Below are 23,881 nucleotides of genomic sequence, written 5' to 3'. Positions count from 1 at the left end.
TTATACATGACCCTAAGCATGATGGGATGTGAATTGCTTAATTAACTCAGGAACCACACCTGTGTGGAAGCAACTGCTTTCAATATACTTTGTATCCCTCATTTACTCAAGTGTTTCCTGTATATTGGCAGTTACCCATCATTCTGAGCTTTGGCTTGTTTGATTTCACGAAGCACAGTCGGGGGCCCTCTGGCGTCCTCTGGTCCAACCAGGACATCTAGGGCAGTCCCGTCCCAATTCTGAACAGTCACCTGTACGATAACCCTGTAAGCCAGTGCCAGATGGGAGCACACCAGCATGTAATGATTATGAAAATGCTTGACTCAATCATTCATCTACTTTAATGTTTTGGAATGACACAATGTTTACACAAAGGCTAAACGGTTGGCATTTTTAGATGGATATGTTTATTGATATATGAATGCATAACTCAATTACAGAAGAGTAGATTCTGCCGATTATACTGCATTCAACAGAACACTAAATCACTATATCACCATGGAAATAAATCCAGGTGCTGAACATTTAAACAGTTTCACCAAAACTCCATATAACATTACAGAAACAAATAGAAGGAACAGCCTCAATATGTACATAAGCCACTCCCCTGGTTTTCATCCTCGACTATTATGCAGAGTGATTTTTAAAAAGGGCATGTTCACTATTTAACAACTTAATGTTAGATAGTTCATCACCTTGAAAGTAGTCTATGGGCCAGGAAAACCTGTAATCTATGGTTCAGTCTTCTTTAAGTAGCCACTACAAACTTAAGCTAATTTTAAACACCGCTAACTACAAATCAAAGGGAGTGATAGGGTCAATTATGCAATTGTTCTAAATGTAATAGCCAAATCACCAGAAATAAATCCAATATTATTGGTTTTACATTAGCATAAGGTAATTTAGCAATTTGTTTTACATTTCATGGTTGCCCCATATCACTTAAATTGATTGTCAGCTAGTGGGGGCTCAAGTTAGCTTGTTAGTTTGTAGTGTCTGTTTAAAGAAAACTGAAGCACAGATAACAGTGTCTCCTGGCCCATAGACTACTTAAAGGGTGAGGAATCGTCAAGCTGTAAATTACTGAACTTCCACTTGAACTGGGAAACAAGGCTTTAAAGTGTTGAGGATATGATAAATTAGTTTGGTACTGGGTGTACTTCCTGCATCTCCACTAATGCCACTATTACAAAAGCTCTACCAAAAAAAGCATATTGTAAATACACACAACTTTCAATGATTTTTCTTCATGTGATAGTTCAGGTGTGAACTGCGTTTGTAAGTATTCGGGCAACGAAGACATGAATATGGCCTCTCCCCTGAATGAACTAGCAAATGTTTTTTTAAGCAAGTTCTCCGGATAAAACCCCTTCCACATTCATTACAAGTGTAGGGACGCTCTCCCCTATGCCCACGCATGTGGACGACTAAATGGCTCGACTTAAAAAAACGTTTGTCACACTCTTTGCATTGGTAAGGTCTCTCCCCAGTGTGAAAGCGCTGGTGTACCTGCAGATCCCCTCCTGATGGAAACGCCTTCCCACACACAGAGCACATGTAGGGTCTCTCCCCTGTGTGGAGCCTTATGTGCACAGTGAGATTACCTTTCTGAGTGAAACATTTACCACAGTAGGAGCAGGAAAAGGGACGATAATTCATATGAGTACGCATGTGATCCTTGAGGCGACGGTTTGTTACGAAGGACTTTCCACATTGGTGACAATGGTGTGTTCTCGGAAGTTGCAATCCTTTCTTCTTTGGAAGGTGCGACGATGGCCTCAGATCCGACCTCTTATGGGCTTCCACGTGGTGCACTAGACTGGGCAAGTTGCTGAAGGTCATTCCACATTTGTGACAGTCGAGCGTTTGGACGACACTGTGACTTTTTTCGTGGGCATCCAGTTGATTCGATTCGGGAAAGCTCCTTGCACAGTGACGACACTGGAATGGATATTGTGGTGATGTCTTAAAACTCTTCCCGCTCTGTGGACAGATGAACATGGACTCGTTGTGTGGACACTGGTGTCTCAATTTCTCACGCAGAGAACCAAACTCTCTCCAGCACTTCAGGCAGCTAAAGGCAGTGCCCACACATTGCATCCTCTTATGATTTGACAGACTTGTAAAGAATTTGAATCTATTCCCGCAGTTGGAGCACTTGTATGGATTATCCCCACAGTGAATTTGCTGGTGTTGGACAAGTTGAGACTGATAATTAAAGCACTTCCCACACTGAGGACACTGGTGGAAAATGTTCATGTGTGATGAATTGGAAGTAGATGGGGCACACTCATTTGAAGCTGAAGAAAGGGGAGTCAACACCTGAAACGATACCCCTGCAACGGTGTCTGCGGAAAAATGAATACAAATATTGAACTCATGAGGAAGTTTCCCCTACCATTGCCCCACAATGGTCAGCTGAGGCTATCCAAAGGGTAAATGTACTTGACAAAAAGTTAGTGAGGTCTCACCTGTATCACCACCTTGCATGACACTGGTAGGAGAAAGACCAGAACCAGCCCTGTGAACAGCACAAAACAGAAATGCAAATTGATGACCATTACTAAGTCAAGTGGTAAAGTTGTTTCAAACAACAAAAATGCATAAATTAATTCTCACATACAGTGTCTCAAAGTATTCACACCACTTGACTTATTCCACATTTTGTTGTTACATCCTGAATTTAAAATGGATTAAATAAAAACAATTCTCACCCATCTACACACAATACCCCATAATGACAAAGTGAAAACATGTTTTTAGAAATGTTTGCAAATGTATTAAATTATATACAGAAATAATTAATTTACATAAGTATTCACACCCCTGAGTCAATACTTTGTAGAAGCACCTTTAGCACTGATTACAGCTGTAAGTCAAAACTGTAACTCGGCCACTCTGGAACATTCACGGTCTTCTTGGTAAGCAACTTCAGTGTGGATTTTGTCTTGTGTTTTAGGTTATTGTCCTGCATCTCCCAGTGTCTGGTGGAAAGCAGACTGAACCAGGTTTTCCTCTATTTTGCCTGTGCTCTATTTTGCCTAATTTTGCCTGTGCTTAGCTCCATTCCGTTTACTCCATAACGATTACAAGCATACATATAACATGATGCAGCTACCAGTATGCTTGAAAATGTTGAGACTGCTACTGAGTAAGTATTATTTTAGTGCCTTGTATTTTTATTTTTTATTTAACCAGGCAAGTCAGTTAAGAACAAATTCTCATTTACAATGACGGCCTACTTGTAAAGCCCCCCCAGCCAAACCATTCCCTAACCCGGATCACGCTGGGCCAATTGTGCGCCGCCCTATAGGACTCCCCCGATCACGGCCGATTGTGATACAGCCCGGGATCGAACCCGGGTCTCTAGTGGCGCCTCTAGCACTGCAATGCATTGCCTTAGACTGCTGCGCCATTCAGGAGGCCAAGCATGATGCATGTTTTGGAATATTTGTTATTCTGTACAGGCTTCCTTCTTTTCACTCTGTCAATCAGGTTAGTATTATAGAGTAACTACAATGTTGTTGTCCATCCCCAGTTTTCTCCTATCACAGCCGTTAAACTCTAACCGTTTTATATTCACCATTGGCCTCATGGTGAAATCCCTGAGCAGTTTTCTTCCTCTCCAGCAACTGAGTGGACGCCTGTATCTTTGTAGTGACTGGGTGTATTGATACATGATCCAAAGTATAATTAGTAACTTCACCATGCTCAAAGGGCTATTCAATGTCTGTATTTTTATTTATTTGGAACCATCTACCAACAGTTGCCTTTCTTTGTGAAGCATTGGAAAACCTCCCTGGTCTTTGTGGTTGAATTTGTGTTTGAAATTCACTGAGGGACCGAACAGATAATTGTATGTGTGGGGTACAGAGATGAGGTAGTCATTGAAAAATTATGTTCAACACTTATTGCACACAGAGTGAGTCCATTCAACTTCTTATGTGACTTGTTAAGCAAATATTTACTCCTGAACTTATTTAGGCTTGCCATAAAAAAGGGGTTGAATACTTATTGACTCAAGACATTTCAGCTTTTCATTTGTAAACATTTCTAAAAACATAATTTCACTTCGACATTGTAGGGTATTGTGTGTAGGCCAGTGACAAAACATCTAAATGTAATCAATTTTAAATTCAGGCTGTAACAACTAAATTTGGAAAGAGTCAAGGGGTGTGAATACTTTCTGAAGGCACTGTACCTTTTCTGTGCTGACTCGTCCTCTACATCTATGTCATCTTCATTCGCTTCATCACACGTTTCATCGCAGCCTATAATATCTCTTGTGCTCCCCATTGCCACTAAATGTGCTGTCCTCATAGCCACACCAGTGTCCAGATTTGTACGGTTTAACTGGTCAGGGAAGGCATCGGATTCAATATCTGATTCCTGAGGAATGTCAGAGGAGGAAACTGCACAGACAAAAACAAATACGTTAAAAATAAATGTCATATCTGCCAGGCTGTTCTGAATACTTATCTCATATCCATAATTTACATTTTAATCTGTCAAATTGTTTATTATTTGGCTAATCCATCCAAGTTTAAATCCCTTTAAAATTAGCAAGAAAGGTAAGGAACATGGTGAGAGGAAGTTCCTGCACATAAATCAGATTATGATCCTCAGATGCAGTTGTTACATCAATAAACCTTATCTGACCATGTGGTGCTAAAATTATACATACAAAAATGTATACTTTTCTATGAACTTACTGTTTGTGTACAATGTTCTGCATTGTTTGTAATTCTGGAGTAGAAACTGGAGATCTTCTGAGTGAGAGAAAGACTGCAGGCATTCATCTAGGCCAGAGGAGCCAGCACTCAGCAACAATGCAGTCTAGGGAAAATAGGGACACAAATAAAATGCCAAAATAGATTCCAGGCCAATTACAGTTATTAATTTGAATGCCGTTCTCTCAAGACTGTCTTACGAAAGTGATTTCTGTACCTGCTTAAAATCTGGCAGTGTAAGCAGCTCTTCCAGCCGAGTGAGGAAGTCACAGACCAGTTCCTGAAGCGCTTTGTCAAAATCAGGTCTGAATTCCTCAAGGAATACCACCTGAAAAGATGGAGAGTCAGTGAGATAATGCAAAAGGAAAACGGTTAGCCTACTTAATGATTGGTTGGGAGACCCTGCATGATCCTACTTTGGGTGCCAAGTCTTTTCTTCTCTCTTGCCAGGGTCTACTAGTTATGACTTATCATACAACGAAATGCAATTTTTCCAAGGACATTAATAATAGGTTCTCCCTGGCTGTACCATCGATCCAGTCAAGCCATATGGCAGAGACTGCCTTTCCAAACTGCCTCAACTATCTGAAGCGGACTAGACACCATTCACTTTCCATTTTGATTATTTGTTGTGCCGGTTTGTTTTGCTTTTGAAGCGTTTCGAGATTCTATTTTGTAATGAGAAGTGCTATATAAGCAAAATAAATGATTATTAGGTTGAGTCAGGCTAAAGAAAATGTTAAACTAAAACAGGTTCAAGACAAGCTTGACATAAACAGCTACTTACTTGAACGAAGTGTTCACGCTCAACTGGGTCTGTAATCAAGCTTTGGGTGAGCTTGGCAAAGTTAGCTTCAGGTGATTCCATGCCTGCATCATAGGACTGTAAAACAACGTGGAAAACACACCGAAACCAGATGGTCATTTTTAGACTTGGTGTTAAAGGGGGTGACAAATGGCACACAACTGTCCATACCAACAAACTTAAGCTCTTGATTTTAATGTGGCTGAATTATCAGGGTGTTAATTCTCATGTAAGTGTCCAGCAGGGGGAAAAAAGTTAAAATCTTGGCATTGTACATTTGATTTACCAACCTGAACCTGTGCAAGTTGAGAAGACTTTATAGAAAAAAGGAGGGTTTGGAGGCTGACAGGGTGTTCAGCAGAAAATCGCCCCAAAGTTACCTGCAAGAAAAGTGGTGATGGAGTTCGATTCTTTGCATAAAACTATTTTCTGTTCTTCACCAATTGAAGTGATCCTGTATGAAAGGTTAGACAGAATTCCTTACCCTTGCTCTCAGCCCCAAAATAAGGAGGGTTCTCTGTCTGTCAGTCATAAGTTCTGGGACAGTTTGTGTTACCACGGTCACAAACTCCTCTAATTTCCCATAGTGCTTAATGGCCCTCTGTTGTGATACCTGCCACATAAATGCAGACATCAGTCGTAGAGGTGGAACCAAAAGGCGCAGGGAGGAGAGAGGGATGGGGGAATCTATAATGTGAAAAGCACAGTGTGTTACTGTTAGATGGCTAGCTAAATCAATCACGTTTAGCTATGCATATCTTAGCTACCGTCATGTCATAATAACATTGTCATAACAAATGTCATAACAATCCCAGCAGACAATAGCCTGCGCCGAATTTGCATGTGGACACTCAATAACATAATAATAGCTAGCTAGCTAGTCAATAACATATTATAAACGGGGTGGTTTGAACCCTTAATGCTGATTGGCTGACAGCCGTGGTATATCAGACCGTATACCACGGGTATGACAAAATATGTATTTTTACTGCTCTAATTACGTTGGAAACCAGTTTATAATAGCAATAAGACACCTCGGGAGTTTGTGGTATATTGCCAATATACAACGGCAATGCTCTGTATCCAGGCACTCCGCGTTGCGTCGTGAACAGCCCTTAGCCGTGGTATATTGGCCATATACCACACCCGCTCGGTCTTATTGCTTAAAAATATCGAATGGCACAGCTAGCTAACGTTAGATATACAAGAGGTTTTGCTAGAAACCGCACAATAGCTAGCTAGATAGACGGCTACTTCCTTGACGTCAGGGTCGTTTTCACTAGACACCAAATGCTAGAATACTGACCCGAAACATGGAGCGAAGACCCGAATTTGTCCAATTAGAAACGCTCGTTTACATGTTCCGTTGCAAAACGTTTAGCTACGGTTTGCTATTATACGACCCTGGTCATCGCTAGCTAGCGACCTGGTTATTACGCCCACCCAGGTTAGAAAGCTAGCTAGCAAACACACAATATTGTTTTCTATCTTGCAAGTTACCACGAATACCGTATACATACCCATTATGGCCCATGTGCCAATCAATATCTTAGCTACTTTAGCTAGTGAGCGCCGCATGAGACAGTAGAAAGTAAATCTAGCTAGCTAACGTTACCACCATAAAAGAGGATGTGAAACCTTTGCCACCAAGTACTATTTTAACATCAGTGTCCAAAAAGTCTTCAAAATAAAAGTCATCAATTATGCTAAATGTGTAATATTTAACTATCAAGCTGTTCAATAGATAGATGCATTTATGAACTTGATTATTGCCAATACAATCTGCATTTTAGTTATTACTAACTGTATTTACATGTAACCATTAACTTCATCATTAGTATAATAAGAGATCTAAGACATCTGTAACAAGGGCATTGTAGATCACCATGAGACATCTACATCATCATACCATAATAGACCATATCTGTCTAAAATAGTCTGCCTACTAATCACTTCCTCATGCTGTGATTGTGAATTGAATAGTCATAATCAATGGCAGCCTAAGATGTGTCCCTATCAAGGACAACTATGTAAGGGTAGGGCTTACATTCGTTATATACTTACATTTTATATTATGCGAGCCACTTGACCTACTGGAGCTTCATGGGATTGGAGTCATAATTCTCTGTGATATGTCAGACCGAGGGACCATAGGGAATTTGGTAATTTCTGATAGTTGAAAAGGTATCCACAAATGTGTTTACCTGTGTTGTTCATGATGCCGCTCCATTGCTAATCACTTCGTGCCAATATAGAGCATGGCAGTCACACACACTAAACCCTGTTCATATAATTCACTGTACACTATTCAGGAAGAAAATGCTGATTACACCCACAATTCTATGAAACTGTATGGAAGAGGGTGAATGTTTTAATAAACCGTGTGTTGTGAGTATGGTTGCACATTTTGGGGAATATTCAGTGGTGAAAACTTTACATGGGAATTGACAGAATATATGGGAATTAATATTAATACCACTTAAATGTAGATGGTCTTTTGCACTGGATATACAGTTGAAGTCGGAAGTTTACATACACCTTAGCCAAATACCTTTAAACTCAGTTTTTCACAATTCCTGACATTTAATCCTATTAAACATCCCCTGTCTTAGTAGGATCACCACGTTATTTTAAGAATGTGAAATGTCAGAATAATAGTAGAGAATGATTTATTTCAGCTTTTATTTATTTCATCACATTCCCAGTGGGTTAGAAATGTACATACACTCAATTAGTATTTGGTAGCATAGCCTTTAAATTGTGTCAAACATTTCGGGGAGCCTTTCACAAGTTTCCCACAATAAGTTGGGTGAATTTTGGCTCATTCCCCCTGACAGAGCTGGTGTAACAGTCAGGTTTGTAGGGCTCCTTGCTTCCTGAGCGGTACGACGGCTGCGTGGTCCCATTGTGTTTATACTTGCGTACTATTGTTTGTACAGATTAATGTGGTACCTTCAGGCGTTTGGAAATTGCTCCCAAGGATGAACCAGATTTTTTTTTTTTTCTGAGGTCTTGGCTGATTTCTTTTGATTTTCCCATGATGTCAAGCAAAGAGGCACTGAGTTTGAAGGTAGATCGTGAAATACATCCACAGGTACACCTCCAATTAGGCTAATTGACATCATTTGAGTTATCAGAAGCTTCTAATGCCATGACATCATTTTCTGGTATTTTCCCAGCTGTTTAAAGGCAGTCAACTTAGTGTATGTAATTTTCTGACCCACTGGAATTGTGAAACTGTGAATTATAAATTAAATAATCTGTCTGTAAACAATTGTTGGAAAAATTACTTGAGTCATGCACAAAGTAGATGTCCTAACAGACTTGCCAAAACTATAGTTTGTTAACAAGAAATGTGTGGATTGGTTGAAAAATTAGTTTTAATGACCCCGAACTAAGTATGTAAACTTCCGACTTCAACTGTATTTACCATATATGGAGAGATTAACATAAACCTTTTACCTTATCATAAGTAAACAGTTGTAAATCATTAAATCCTTCCAATAGAAATAAAACAATTTAGTTACGAATTCAACTTTAAATGAGTTGACTCTTCACATGGGATGATTTCACTGAACAACAAAAGGGAATATTGAATGATCCATCGCATCTACCAAAAACGTTTTCAACATACATCTGTAAAATGATAGTCTAGAAACTAAAGCTTTGGTTGTCTTCCTCTCAGGCTTCCATGTCTTCTCCCTGGACCTCCTCAATGTGCACCTCTTGAACATCAGACTGAGGCCTCATCTTCACGTTCACTTTCCAACCCTGTTGAGGATGGCTCGTTGTCAGGCTCAAAAAGCCAAAAATTTGCCCAGATGGCCAATTTTTCAAACCTTGTATTGGTCAGCCTGTTGCGTGCTTTGGTGTATGTGTTCCCAAACAAGGACCAGTTGCGCTTCGAGGTGACTGAAGTTGGTGGGATTTGGAGGATGATGGACGCAACAGGGGAAAGAGCCTCAGATCCACAAAGTCCCTTCCACCAGGTGGCTGATGAGATATTTTGGCACGACTGCCATATTGTATCTCCATCCCAAAGCCCTTGCTTGGAAGTGTACTTTGCCAGACTGCCAAGAACCTTGCCCTCATCCAGGCCAAGGTGGCGAGACACGGTAGTGATGACACCATAGGCCTTGTTGATCTCTGCACCAGACAGGATGCTCTTGCCAGCATACTTGGGGTCCAACATGTACGCTGCGGCGTGTATGGGCTTTAGGCTAAACTCTTCACGCTTTTTGATGTATTTCAGAACTGCAGTTTCCTCTGCTTGGAGCAACAGTGAAGTGGGCAGGGCAGTACGGATTTCTTCTCTTACATCTGAAAGCAGAGTCTGAACATCAAACAGGATGACATTGTCTCCCTCAATCCGTGCAATGGCTACTGCTATAGGTTTCAGGAGTTTCAGGCTGCTTACCACTCTCTCCCAAAATACATCATCCAGGAGGATCCTCTTGATGGGGCTGTACATATCGGCAGACTGTGATATGGCCATTTCTTGGAGATGCCTTCCCCTTCAGGAGACTGTCAAACATGATGACAACACCACCCAAACGGGTGTTGCTGGGCAGCTTCAATGCGGTGCTCTTATTCTTCTCACTTGGGCTTGGTGAGGTAGATTGCTGTTATAACTTGATGACCCTTCACATACCTAACCATTTCCTTTGCTCTCTTGTAGAGTGTATCCATTGTTTTCAGTGCCATGATGTCCTTGAGGTACAGATTCAATGCATGAGCAGCACAGCCAATGGGTGTGATGTGAGGGTAGGACTCCTCCACTTTAGACCAAGCAGCCTTCATGTTCGCAGCATTGTCTGTCACCAGAGCTAATACCTTCTGTGGTCCAAGGTCATTGATGACTGTCTTCAGCTCATCTGCAATGTAGAGACCGGTGTGTCTGTTGTCCCTTGTGTCTGTGCTCTTGTAGAATACTAGTTGAGGGGTGGAGATGTAGTTAATTATTCCTTTCCCACAAACATTCAACCACCCATCAGAGATGATTGCAATACAGTCTGCTTTCTCTATGGTTTTCTTGACCTTCACTCGAACTCTGTTGAACTCTGCATCCAGCAAATGAGTAGATAAAGCATGTCTGGTTGGAGGGGTGTATGCTGGGCGAAGAACATTCAGAAATCTCTTCCAATACACATTGCCTGTGAGCATCAGGTGAACCAGTTGTATTCAAAGCTCGAGCAAGACATTCATTAGCATTTCTCTGGCTACGTTCCTCCATTGAGTAAAAAAACCATCTGATTCCAGGAGGACCATGAGTTGTTGCTATCGATAAGGTGTCTGATTCATAATTTTCACCTCAAATAGAAGTAGAGGGACTTTTGTCAGAGGTTGCTTGTTATGAGTGCTGAGGGAACTTTTTGCACTTGGCCAGATGATTCTGCATCTTTGTTGCATTTTTCACATATGATTTGGCACAGTATTTGCAAATGTACACAGCTTTTCCTTCTACAGCAGCTGCAGTGAAATGTCTCCACACATCAGACAGTGCCCGTGGCATTTTCCTGTAAATATTAGAAAAGAAAGGAGTAAAAAAACAACAAATACAATTCCATGTACAGATATAGTTAAACAGTTAGATTAAACAACTTCTTTGTAAGATAAATGTTTTAAATGAAACATGTATGGAAACAGGTGAATTAACACTTCAGTTAGCAGGCGAAAACCCACATGGTAGCAAAAACTAACTAGCAGAAATTGTTAACAAGTTAGAAATGATTTAAACACACTTTGCTGTAGGCTACTGTTTACTAGTTAACAAAAAATAATGTATGCCATATAAAATATATTCACCCCACCCAGTATTGTAATCAAAACTTACCAGAAAGCATGTAGTCCTTGGCTCAGACAGTGTAGTAGTGTGGGCTCAATAGCATCTCATTTGTGTGCAAGATCTTGAGAATCAGCTGTACATGTGATGGAAGAGTGCACTGTGCATGCAGAGGGTTGCAATTCCATTGAATTGGAGATAGTTTAACCAAAATATGCCACAAGACCTAGAAATGCCTTATGTGTATCCCACAACAAAAAAAAGGTTCACTTTTATGAGCTAACTTTTTTGATGAATTTAAGCAAAATTCCCGGGCTTAACTTCCCATGGAAAATTTCCGGAAATTTCCCAGAATGTTTCCGACCCTTTGCAACCCTAGTTGTGAGTAGCCAATAACCCAGAAAACAGAACACACAACTTAATGGCCTTACGATAGCATGCGATTGTGCAGGTTGGTCACAAGTAACACGGAGAGAGCACAGTGCTGAGTACCCTTAAAATAAATAAATAGAAGCTTAAGTATTAAAACTTTTAATAATAGGTATAACAAAGAATATCACAACCCTCCAAATATAACACCAGAAAATACATTTTTCTAGATTCCTTGAAAGTCTAGAAATACGCTTATCAAATAACACATTATCATTATTACTGTTAGAGTAAATACTTATATTACAATTGCACATGCATTTCACCAGTTCAACCTCTATCCATGACTACCGCTCCTATTACATAAACATGTGTACATGCAAACAGCTCTACATGTCTAATACATCTGTAAAGGAATAATATTTGTAATGAGAAAAACAGAATATCACATGAAACTATAAAGTAGCTTCTTAACTGGTCCGGTAACCTTGGCAACCAAATCAGCTACTTGATGAGGTTCTGAGACATGATGTATAGAGAAAGACTAGAGAGTCTACACCCCACCTCACCTACCAAAGCCCCTCCCCCATCCATGAATGACGCTATTACCGCACGTTTTTGGAAAACCTACACCAGACAATTCCTTTGTTTCTGTGTTAATGATAAATTCTTAGTTGTTCCAATTAAATTCCGTGCATGAAGCCATTGCAGAGCGTTTGTTTGAAACCTACAATGAAAAATGTCGTTGTTTCCGTGTTAACAATAATTAGAACACCCATTAATCTCTCTGGACTAGTATTTCTTTTTCCCCATAACTTGTTGCTTCGCTAGCGAATTGCACTCCCAACTACCCACTAAGAGGGCTACTCAAAAGTGAGAGGTAGGGCCGGGGGGGAAGTATTGGGACATTTCTCTATGCGCAGGGCAGCGTTCAACAATTTGAAGGACCGCCTCCTAGTCTCTCCATGGCATATCCTCGGGACATGCCAACATGTGCCAACATTTTTATGTTAAGGCTGTCATGATAGATTGCTGGTACGGCCACATGTCCAGCCACGGCGGCCACATGTCCAGCCATGGCGGCCGCATGTCCAGCCATGGCGGTCGCATGTCCAGCCATGGCGGTCGCATTAGTAGGATTCTCCTTCATGTGATAGCTTGGTTGTGAATTGCGCTTGGAATTATTCGGGCAACGAGGACGTGAATAAGGCTTCTGCCCTGAATGAACTAGCAAATGTTTCTTTAAGCAAGTTTTCCGGATAAAACTCCTTCCACATTCATTACAAGTGAAGGGACGCTCTCCAGTATGTCCACGCATGTGGACAACTAAATGGCTCGACTTAGTAAAACGTTTGTCACACTCTTTGCATTGGTAGGGTTTCTCCCCAGTGTGAAATCGCTGGTGTACCTGCAGATTCCCTGCTGACTGAAAGGTCTTCCCACACACAGAGCACATGTAGGGTCTCTCCCCTGTGTGGATCCTTATGTGCACATTGAGATTACCTTTCTGGGTGAAACATTTTCCACAGTAGGAGCAGGGGAAGGGACGATAATTCAAATGAGTACGCACGTGATCCTTAAGGCGTCGGTTTGTTACAAAGGACTTTCCACATTGGTGACAATGGTGAGTTTTCGGAAGCTGCAATCCTTTCTTCTTCTTTGGAAGGTGCGACGATGGCCTCAGATCCGACCTCTTGTGGGCTTCCACGTGGTGCACGAGGCTGGGCAAGTTGCTGAAGGTAATTCCACATGTGTGACAGTCAAGAGTTTGGGGGATTCCGTGAATTTTTTCGTGAGCATGCAGTTGATCCATTTCGGAAAAGGCCATTGCGCAATGACGGCACTGGAATGGTTGTTGCTGTGGCGTCTTAAAACTCTTCCCACTCTGTGGACAGATGTACATGACTTCGTTGTGTGGACACTGGTGTCTCAATTTCTCACGCAGAGAACCAAACTCTCTCCAGCACTTCAGGCAGCTAAAGGCAGTGCCCACACATTGCATCCTCTTATGATTTGACAGACTTGTAAAGAATTTGAATCTATTCCCGCAGTTGGAGCACTTGTATGGATTATCCCCACAGTGAATTTGCTGGTGTTGGACAAGTTGAGACTGATAATTAAAGCACTTCCCACACTGAGGACACTGGTGGAAAATGTTCATGTGTGATGAACTGGAAGTAGATGGGGCACACTCATTTGAAGCTGAAGAAAGGGGAGTCAACACCTGAAACGATACCCCTGCAACGGTGTCTGCGGAAAAATGAATACAAATATTGAACTCATGAGGAAGTTTCCCCTACCATTGCCCCACAATGGTCAGCTGAGGCTATCCAAAGGGTAAATGTACTTGACTAAAAGTTTGTGAGGTCTCACCTGTATCACCACCTTGCATGACACTGGTAGGAGAAAGACCAGAACCAGCCCTGTGAAAGGCAAAAAAACACTGGGTTAAGTGGTAAGTTTGTTTGATAGACGGTAAATAACCATTTGGATTTGGACAAACTGTACCGTTTGAAACAACAAAAATACATTTATTCTCATACCTTTTCTGTGTTGGGTCATCCTCTACATCAATATCATCTTCATTCCCTTCATCACAGGTTTCATCGCAGCCTATAATATCTCTTGTGCTCCCCATTTCCACTAAATGTGATGCCAACTCCATCCTTTGGCAGTCTCTGCTTTGTATCCCAGTCCTCATCCCCACACCAGTGTCCAGATTGGTACGGTTTAACTGGTCAGGGAAGGCATCAGATTCAATATCTGATTCCTGAGGAATGTCAGAGGAGGAAACTGCACAGACAAAAACAAATACATTAAAAACACACTTTGAGTAATATCTAAGTGAGTGTTCTGAACACCTAGAGGCAAAACTTCTCAAATCCATAATTTACATTTCAATCCATCACTTTATTTGGCTAATCCTTCCAACTTTAAATCCCTTTCAAATGAACAAGGAAGGTAAGGAACATGGTGAGAGGAAGTTCCTGCACATAAATCAGATTATGATCCTCAGATGCAGTTGTTACATCAATAAACCTTATCTGACCATGTGGTGCTAAAATTATACATACAAAAATGTATACTTTTCTATGAACTTACTGTTTGTGTACAAAGTTCTGCATTGTTTGTAATTCTGGAGTAGAAACTGGAGATCTTCTGAGTGAGAGAAAGACAGCAGGCATTCATCTAGGCCAGAGGAGCCAGCACTCAGCAACAATGCAGTCTAGGGAAAATAGGGACACAAATAAAATGCCAAAATAGATTCCAGGCCAATTACAGTTATTAATTTGAATGCCGTTGTCTCAAGACTGTCTTACGAAAGTGATTTCTGCACCTGCTTAAAGTCTGGTAGTGTAAGCAGCTCTTCCAGCCGAGTGAGGAAGTCACAGACCAGTTCCTGAAGCACTTGGTCAAAATCAGGTCTGAATTCTTCAGGAAACACCACCTGAAAAGATGGAGAGTCAGTGAGATAATGCAAAAGGGAAAATAATTAGACCAATTAATAATTGTTTTATATTTATAGACCCCGAATGATCCTAGCCTGGGTGCCAAGCCTGTTTCTGCTGTCTTGGCACCCAGGCTAGCACAAGGCTAGCACAGTACCCACAGAATAAGAATCAGTGTTGTGGCATGTAAGGCTACGTGTTGTGGCATAGACAGGCATCCCAATTCTGACATTTGCTTACACTTTTGACCAATCACACCAGATTTTTTCACATCAGATCTGATTGGTCAAAATACCAATGACTGAAAAAAAATCTGAATTGGGCTGTCTGTGTAAACGCAGTTTAGAAACGCAGTTTAGACAAATTAGTTAGTGAATGACTAGTTATGATTTATAATAGCGTAGGCCTATTCACTTCAAATGCTATCTTGACTAACAATCTTACTGAATCTCAACTATATTTTCCACGAACATCATAACTAACTTGATTCAGGCCAGAGAAAATGTTCAAGTAAAGGCCCGCACAGACTGCATGATTTTAGCTGCCTTATGCCACGATTTTGCCATCCCAGACAAAATGTTCACGTGGTGGGCAAATTCTTAGGTCGTAAACAATTGTCGGACGTCTTGGCTTGTTCAGTGTGACAGGGTCTGCCGATTAAAAGGAAAACTCCACTCTTTTGCTATTTGTTTCATTAGTCCATAGTTGATATAGTCCCAAAATGTTTTGTATGTCAGCAATCGAGTTAAGATGTATAACTTTCAAAATACAGCTGCGTTTTGGATCATATGATGCTGCGTTTTGGTATTTGTGTATTTCGGAAGTTATATATCTTGAAAACTTGATTGCTGACATGTGCCCTCCAAGCTCACCACTAAGCTAAGGACCCTGGGATTAAACACCTCCCTCTGCAACTGGATCCTGGAACTACCGACTGACTGACCCCCCCCCCCCCCCCCCCAGGTGGTGAAGGTAGGTAACAACACAGCTGCCATGTTGACCCTCAACACGGGGGCCCCTCAGGGGTGCGTGCTTAGTCCCCTCCTGTATTCCCTGTTCACCCACGACTGTGTGGCCGCTCACAACTCCAACACCATCATTAAGTTTGCCGATGACATAATGGTGGTAGGCCTGATCACTGACGATGATGAGACAGCCTACAGGGTGCTACAGAGAGCAGTGCATATGGCAGAGCTCCCTGCTATCCAGGACCTCTATACCAGGCGGTGTCAGAGGAAGGCCCTAAAATTGGTCAAAGACACCAACCACCCAAGTCTTAGACTGTTGTCTCTGCTTCCGCAATGCAAGCGGTACTGATGCACTAAGTCTGTAACCAACAGGACCCTGAACAGCTTCTAGCCCCAAGCCATAAGACTGCTAAATAGTTAATTAAATAGTTCATCAATACCTACCCAGAGTATCTGCATTGAACTCTTAAATCATCACAGCATACTGCTTATTATCTATCCTGTAGCAGTTAGGAAGGCACAGCCACACTGTGCCTACTCTCCCACTTGCACTGTTTCTCTCTCCTTCCACAGACTCCTCAGAAGGAGAGTTACGGACTCTCCTTCTGAGAGAAGCCACACCGCCGCAAGAGACTACAGGTGGCCGCCCTCTTTGACCACCCTCTTGCCTGAACAGCTTGTGGCCTACAACGCCAGACACACAAAAAGCTAATGTAAAAGCATCTCAAACTTGAACTCGTTACACTTACTGCCAATTGTGTAGTCGGGCACAACCCACTCTTCCCGACAGTACACCATGTATATAGCCAAGATATCGTTACTCAATGCGTTTACACCTTATTAATGTATATAATTTCTCTGCATTATTGGAAAGGGACAAATTATCAGAACCCTGCATAATGCACATTCACTAACTTAATGTAGCAGGCATTAGGCTACAGAAAATTAACACAGGTTAAATCAAGCTTTATTTACACAGCACATTTCAGAAATAAATGCAACAATGTTCTTCACAGGAAAAAACAAAAACAATTATTTACTACAAAGATAAGAGGATGAATAACAAAATCTGAACGACTAAAAAGCACCAGAAGGAAAAGCAAAGCTAAAAAGGTGTGTTAAGATCTTTAAAAATATATATACACTGCTCAAAAAAATAAAGGGAACACTTAAACAACACAATGTAACTCCAAGTCAATCACACTTCTGTGAAATCAAACTGTCCACTTAGGAAGCAACACTGAATGACAATACATTTCACATGCTGTTGTGCAAATGGAAGAGACAAAAGGTGGAAATTATAGGCAATTAGCAAGACACCTCCAATAAAGGAGTGGTTCTGCAGGTGGTGACCACAGACCACTTCTCAGTTCCTATGCTTCCTGGCTGATGTTTTGGTCACTTTTGAATGCTGGCGGTGCTTTCACTCTAGTGGTAGCATGAGACGGAGTCTACAACCCACACAAGTGGCTCAGGTAGTGCAGCTCATCCAGGATGGCACATCAATGCGAGCTGTGGCAAGAAGGTTTGCTGTGTCTGTCAGCGTAGTGTCCAGAGCATGGAGGCGCTACCAGGAGACAGGCCAGTACATCAGGAGACGTGGAGGAGGCCGTAGGAGGGCAACAACCCAGCAGCAGGACCGCTACCTCCGCCTTTGTGCAAGGAGGAGCACTGCCAGAGCCCTGCAAAATGACCTCCAGCAGGCCACAAATGTGCATGTGTCAGCATATGGTCTCACAAGGGGTCTGAGGATCTCATCTCGGTACCTAATGGCAGTCAGGCTACCTCTGGACATTTGTGGCCTGCTGGAGGTCATTTTGCAGGGCTCTGGCAGTGCTCCTCTATAAACTATAACTTCTAGTTAAGAAATTATAGTTTTGGCAAGTCGGTTAGGACATTTACTTTCTGCATGACAAGTCATTTTTTTCAACAATTGTTTACAGTCAGATTATTTCACTGCATCACAATTCCATTGGGTCAGAAGTTTACATACATTAAGTTGACTGTGCCTTTAAACAGCTTGGAAAATTCCAGAAAATGAATATCATGGCTTTAGAACCTTCTGATAGGCTAATTGACATAATTTGAGTCAATTGGAGGTGTACCTGTGGATGTCTTTCAAGGCCTACCTTCAAACTCAGTGCCTCTTTAGTTGACATCATGGGAAAATCTAAAGAAATCAGCCAAGACCTCAGAAAAACAAAACAAATTGTAGACCTCCACAAGTCTGGTTCATCCTTGGGAGCAATTTCCAAACGCCTGAATGTACCACGTTCGTCTGTACAAACAATAGTACGCAAATATAAACACCATGGGACCACGCAGCCGTCATACCGCTCAGGAAGGAGACGTGTTCTGTCTCCTAGAGATGACCGTACTTAGGTGCGAAAAGTGCAAATCAATCCCAGAACAACAGCAAAGGACCTTGTGAAGATGCTGGAGGAAACAGGTACAAAAGTATCTATATCCACAGTAAAATGAGTCCTATATCGACATAAACTGAAAGGCCGCTCAACAAGGAAGAAGCCACTGCTCCAAAACCGCAATAAAAAAGCCAGACTACGGTTTGAAACTGCACATGGGGACAAAGATCATACGTTTTGGAGAAATGTCCTCTGGTCTGATGAAACAAAAATAGAACTGTTTGGCCACAATTATCATCATTACGTTTGGAACTTTTTGGAATTAGTGCTACAGGATGCAAATTTCTGCTTGAAAAAGCTAGCCTTAGCTTTCCTAACTGCCTGTGTATATTGATTCCTGACTTCCCTGAAAAGTTGCATATCGCGGGGGCTATTCGATGCAAATGCAGAACGCCACAGGATGTTTTTGTACTGGTCAAGGGCAGTCAAGTCTGGGGTGAACCAAGGGCTATATCTGTTCTTAGTTCTACCTTTTTGAACGGGGCATGATTATTTAAGATGGTGAGGAAAGCACGTTTAAAAGGCATTTAAAGACTATTCCAGAGGCATAGTAACTAAAGGCTGCCTCTCCATGACTCCTGGTCCCAGGCTTTGGGATAGTTAAAAGGCCAGTGCCAGAGGACCTGAGAGACCTACTGGGTACATAACTTAGAAGCATGTCTGACATGTATTGGGGTGAACAATCGTGGATTGATTTAAAAACCAATAGAAATTAATTCTAAAAATGTACAGGCAGCCAGTACCGAGACCTTAAAAGCGGTGTAATGTGTGCTGTCCGTCTGGTCTTGGTCAGTACCAGTGCTGCAGCATTCTGTATGTTTTTGCAGTTAACCGATGACTTTCTTGGGTAGACCAGACAGAAGAGCATTACAGTAGACAAGCCTGGTTGTAACACAAGCATGGATGAGTCTCTCTGTATCAGCCCAAGAGAGAATTGGCCACACCTTGGCAATGTTCCTCTGGTGGTAAAAAGATGTCACATTCCTAATGCGTGAGTCGAAATGGAGTTCAGAATCTAAAATAACACCTAGGTTTTTTACCTGGTGTTTTATCTGTCTTTTCCGTGAATTCATAGGTGCGGACAGATTCTCTCTGTGCTTTGGCTCCAACAAGTACCACCTCGGTCTTGACTTGATTTAGTTGGAGGAAGTTGTGAGCCATCCAAGTATTTAAATCACTAATTCAGTCGAATAATTTATCTGTGGATCTAAAATCCTCTGGTGACACTAATGTAAAAAGTTGTGTATTGTCTGCATAGCAGTGATAATCAATGCTGTGCTTTCTGATAACGCTGCCAAGGGGTAACATATATAAACTGAACAGAACCCACTGGTTAAATTAACTCACTGGTTAAATAGGTACTAAACCATTTTAGAACTGGACCGGAGAGGCCAACCCACCTGTCCAGAAGGACATCATGGTCAACAGTGTTGAATGTAGCACTTAAATCCAAGATTACAAAGGACAGAGAGCTGTTTGGCATCTGTGTTGCCTCGAAAATAATTTACAATTTTAACAAAGGCTGTCTTTGTGCTAGTCCTGAAAACCAGATTGAAAAAAAAGAAGCTGTTTGAAAACCAATTTCTCCAGATTTTTGCTTAAGAATGGAAGTTTGGAACATAGCCGAAAATTGCTAAAAGCTGAAGAATCTAGATTACTTTTCTTCTGAAGGGGTTTCACCATAGCAGTTTATTGCAGTGGGGAAAGTGCCTGTGAACAGGGAGTGATTAACAATAGCTTTCAATTCTTCAGATATGCAATTAAAAACTGTTTTGAAAAAGGTGGGGATAGGATTGAGAAGGCAGGTAGAAGGCTTAAGTTGTGATATCACTTTCCTGAGCATGTCTGTGTCATCCAGGGAAAATAACTCCATAGTGTCTTTGCGTGGTAGTCAGGTCTTGCTTGACTGATAAACATTAGGCTGGGTATCTCTGAAATATGCCGCAAACTCATCACATTTAGATGTAGAGGAAAGTTCACATAGGTTTGCGAGGGTAGGATTTATCAGGCCATCAATGGTCGAGAAGAGCACTGTCGAATTATTCTGATTAATAGTGATCAAGTTACAAAAATGAGCCCGTCTGGCATTTCTAATTGCTTTGTTATACATGCCAAGATGCTCTCTCAGAATATCATAATGGACTTGTAACTTTTACTTTCTCCACTACTCCTTTCTGCAATTTCTCTTTAAAATGTATTAGTTTCCTCTCTCAAATGCAAATAGCGAGTTGAAACCACTTGTCAAGGAGGAAGAAGTGATCTCTCATCTTTGTTGTTGTGAGTGACAGGAAGAGGGGCTTGGTGTGTGTGTAAACCAGAGGAAGAGGTGAAGCGAGCGGTTTCATGCGCGCTAAAATCTGTCCAAAATAAGCCCAATGCGTTTCAATGGGCTTATTTTGGACTTAAGCTTGTCGCTTGCCTTCCCGCCTTTGGGACAACAACCCCCTTTGTTAGGGTGGAGACGTGCATCTCATCATTATATACAGATCTCTGGTGTAAATGGGAAGGCGCACAGGAGCCGAAACCAAAAAGACAACATGAGAACAAGTGATCATAAACGCTCATAAAAACAAAAACATGTGATTCTTGCGATAGTTACTTGGAATATCGCACAAAACATCAATTCAAATTAAATTTGATATAATCGCCCAGCCCTACAATGGACTAATAAACAAATACCAAAAGATAGTTTTTGGGTGGAATTTTCCTTTAAGTACCTCTACTTTCCCTAAGCTCCGAAAAAGTTATGGCAGTATCAATAAAAACACGACCAGCAATGACGCCATTCATAAAAAATAAATAATAAAAAAATTGCAATGCTTTTATTGAGCAATGCCAATAATCATGCTACGGGGCTTATATTCGGCATTAGCTTTTCCATGTTGTGATGTGCCTCTTCAATTAGAAAGTTAAGCTTTTTATTACAAGGACCGCTCAGTCACAAAGGTAGGAGGAGCAGTGTCTGTCAATCGACATAGCAACAGCTTGTTGTTCTTTTGACGCCAATGCGTGATACGCCCAGCTGACGTAGCCTAAGTTGACTGACGTAGCCTCGCAAGCCAATCGCAGAATGTGACAACAGAACTGAGGCAAACCTTACAACCCAGCCAGGTTGATGTCAAGATTTTAATTTGGTCACGTTGCACAGTGTGACATGTAATAATCGTAAAAGACTGAATCTGACATAGTGTGGGAAGGCCTTGTAGGTTCAAGACAAGCTTGGCATTAACAGCTACTTACTTGGACGAAGTGTTCACGCTCAACCGGGTCTATAATCAAGTTTTGGGTGAGCTTGGAAAAGTTGGCTTCAGGTGATTCTATGCCTGCATCATTGGACTGTAAAACAAAGTAAAACATTAAAAAAAGGGGTGTTAATTATCTCAAAAGTGTCCAGCAGAACAATAGCTCCAATCTTGGCACAATATCTATACTTTGATTCACCAACCTGTGCATGTTGAGAAGACTTTATTCTATAAAGGAGGGTCTGGAGGCTGACAGGGTTTACCTGCAAGAAAAGTGGTCCAGTCAGATACTTTGCATAAAACTATTTTCTACATTTTACCTATACACTAAGAATGTCCCCCTACTTCCTGGATAAAGTCTCATACTGTTTTTTAATGGGCTTCAATATATCATCAAATTCGTGAAAACACAGTAATTTGAGATATGTGAAATTCTTCCTGATGCCTTATGGTTTTCGATTACAAAAACACAATTGAAAACCTTCATAAAAGGCCTTGGGTAGAAGTAAATTAATCCACAAATACAATGTAATATCTTAAATGCCCATGTTCCCACGATTCTTTAAAAAGCCCATTCAAAAACAGTATGTGACTGGATGCAGGAAGTAGGTGGGACTATCCCAGCATATTGAAGTGATTCTGTATGGCATAATATGTGGCATTTCTTACCCTTGCTCTCAGACCCAAAATAAGGAGGGTCCTCTGTCTGTCAGTCATAAGTTCTGGCACAGTTTGTGTTACCACGGTCACAAACTCCTCTAATTTTCCATAGTGCTTGATGGCCCTCTGTTGTGCTACCTGCCACATAAATGCAGACATCAGACGTAAAGGTGGAACCAAAAGGCGCAGGGAGGAGAGCGGAATGGGGGAATCTATAATGTGAAAAGTACAGTGAAGTGTGTTAGATGGCTAGCTGAATCAATTCCATTTTGTACGAAGATTAACATAGCAGAACTAACTAAATTTGCTAGTTTTGCATATCTTAACTACAGATAGTTATTCATTGAGTGATAAGAAATGTTACGGTTCATATAACATTGCCAGCAGATAGCTAACGTTAGCCAACTTAACGTTATAGTTTAGCTTGCACTTAAGTATTAGCTATAAGGCTAGCTTGCACAGAATGTGCCCAAGTGGACACAATAACATAATTCAAAACTGAACGTTAGTTAGTCAATAACGTGACAGATCGCCGTAGCGGCACTGCTAGATAGATCAAGGGGTTTTGCTAAAAACGGCAAAGTAGGCCTAGCTAGCTACCCAGCTACTTCCTTGAAATCAGGGTCGTGTTCATTATACACCGGAGGAGAAAAAAACGGACCGGGACAACCTGAACTTATCCAATAAGAAACGCTCGTTTTCATTTTGCGTTGCAAAACGTTCAGTAAAGTGTACACTAATGAGGACGACCCTGCCTGATCATGGCTAGTTGGCCACCTAGCTAGAAAACCCAACCTAGACAGATTTATAGCAAACAAAAACAAAATATTGTTTTATATAATATAAGTTACCACGAATACATACCCATTATGGCCCATGTGCCAATCAGTATCTTAGCTACCTTTGCTAGTGAGCGCCGCATGAGACGGTAGAATGTAAACCTAGCTAGCCAACGTTACTGCCGACGAACAAAGAGGATGTGAAACCTTTGCCACCAGTAGGCCTATTACTCTTCAAAAATTGTCTTCAAAATAAAAGTCCTAATTAGGGGTTCACAGCAATGATGAACTGTACACTGAGTGTACAAAACATTAAGAGCACCTTCCTAATATTGAGTTGCACCCAATGTCCTCAGAACAGCCTCAATTCGTCGGGGCATGGACTCTACAAATCTGGCCCAAGTTGATTCCAATTCTTCCCACGGTTGTGTCAAGTTGGCTGGATGTCCTTTGGGTGGTGGACCATTCTTTATACACACGGGAAACTGTTGAGCGTGAAAAACCCAGCAGAGTTGCAGTTCATAACACAAAACGGTGCGCCTGGCACATACTACCATACATACCCCGTTCAAAGGCACGTAAATGTTGTGTCTTGCCCATTTACCCTCTGAATGGCACACATACACAATCCAGTCTCAATTATCTAAACTCTTAAAAATCCTTATTTAACCTGT

The 23,881-nt window shown here is 41.4% G+C and overlaps 2 protein-coding genes across 3 annotated transcripts; both read right to left on the bottom strand.

Annotated features, from left to right (window-relative positions):
* Nucleotides 1-390: 390 nt before the first annotated feature.
* LOC120032247 (oocyte zinc finger protein XlCOF22-like) lies at nucleotides 391-7,166 on the bottom strand. The gene is made up of 9 exons (XM_038978249.1): nucleotides 7,056-7,166; nucleotides 6,020-6,222; nucleotides 5,826-5,915; nucleotides 5,518-5,613; nucleotides 4,948-5,058; nucleotides 4,713-4,836; nucleotides 4,202-4,412; nucleotides 2,472-2,521; nucleotides 391-2,348 (listed from the first exon to the last, which is right to left on the bottom strand). Exons 1-9 carry the CDS (start codon nucleotides 7,111-7,113, stop codon nucleotides 1,234-1,236), a joined length of 2,058 nt encoding a protein of 685 aa, XP_038834177.1. The 5' UTR covers nucleotides 7,114-7,166; the 3' UTR covers nucleotides 391-1,233.
* A 4,666-nt stretch (nucleotides 7,167-11,832) lies between these two features.
* LOC120032072 (zinc finger protein ZFMSA12A-like) lies at nucleotides 11,833-23,402 on the bottom strand. Of its 2 annotated transcripts, none has more exons than XM_038978018.1 (9): nucleotides 23,293-23,402; nucleotides 22,438-22,640; nucleotides 21,972-22,031; nucleotides 21,767-21,862; nucleotides 15,024-15,134; nucleotides 14,789-14,912; nucleotides 14,230-14,479; nucleotides 14,060-14,109; nucleotides 11,833-13,936 (listed from the first exon to the last, which is right to left on the bottom strand). In XM_038978018.1, the coding sequence occupies exons 1-9, from the start codon at nucleotides 23,348-23,350 to the stop codon at nucleotides 12,618-12,620; spliced, it is 2,271 nt and encodes a 756-aa protein (XP_038833946.1). In that variant the 5' UTR covers nucleotides 23,351-23,402; the 3' UTR covers nucleotides 11,833-12,617. The 2 variants fall into 2 exon arrangements, with proteins under 2 accessions (XP_038833946.1, XP_038833947.1); XM_038978019.1 differs by having other exon boundaries at nucleotides 22,438-22,566; nucleotides 23,293-23,393.
* Between the last annotated feature and the right edge of the window lie 479 nt (nucleotides 23,403-23,881).

The sequence above is a fragment of the Salvelinus namaycush genome, chromosome 38, assembly GCF_016432855.1.
Source record: "Salvelinus namaycush isolate Seneca chromosome 38, SaNama_1.0, whole genome shotgun sequence".
NCBI lineage: Eukaryota > Metazoa > Chordata > Actinopteri > Salmoniformes > Salmonidae > Salvelinus > Salvelinus namaycush.
The sequence above is the reverse complement of the archived record's forward strand: the minus strand, read 5'-3'. Positions and strand labels throughout refer to the sequence as shown.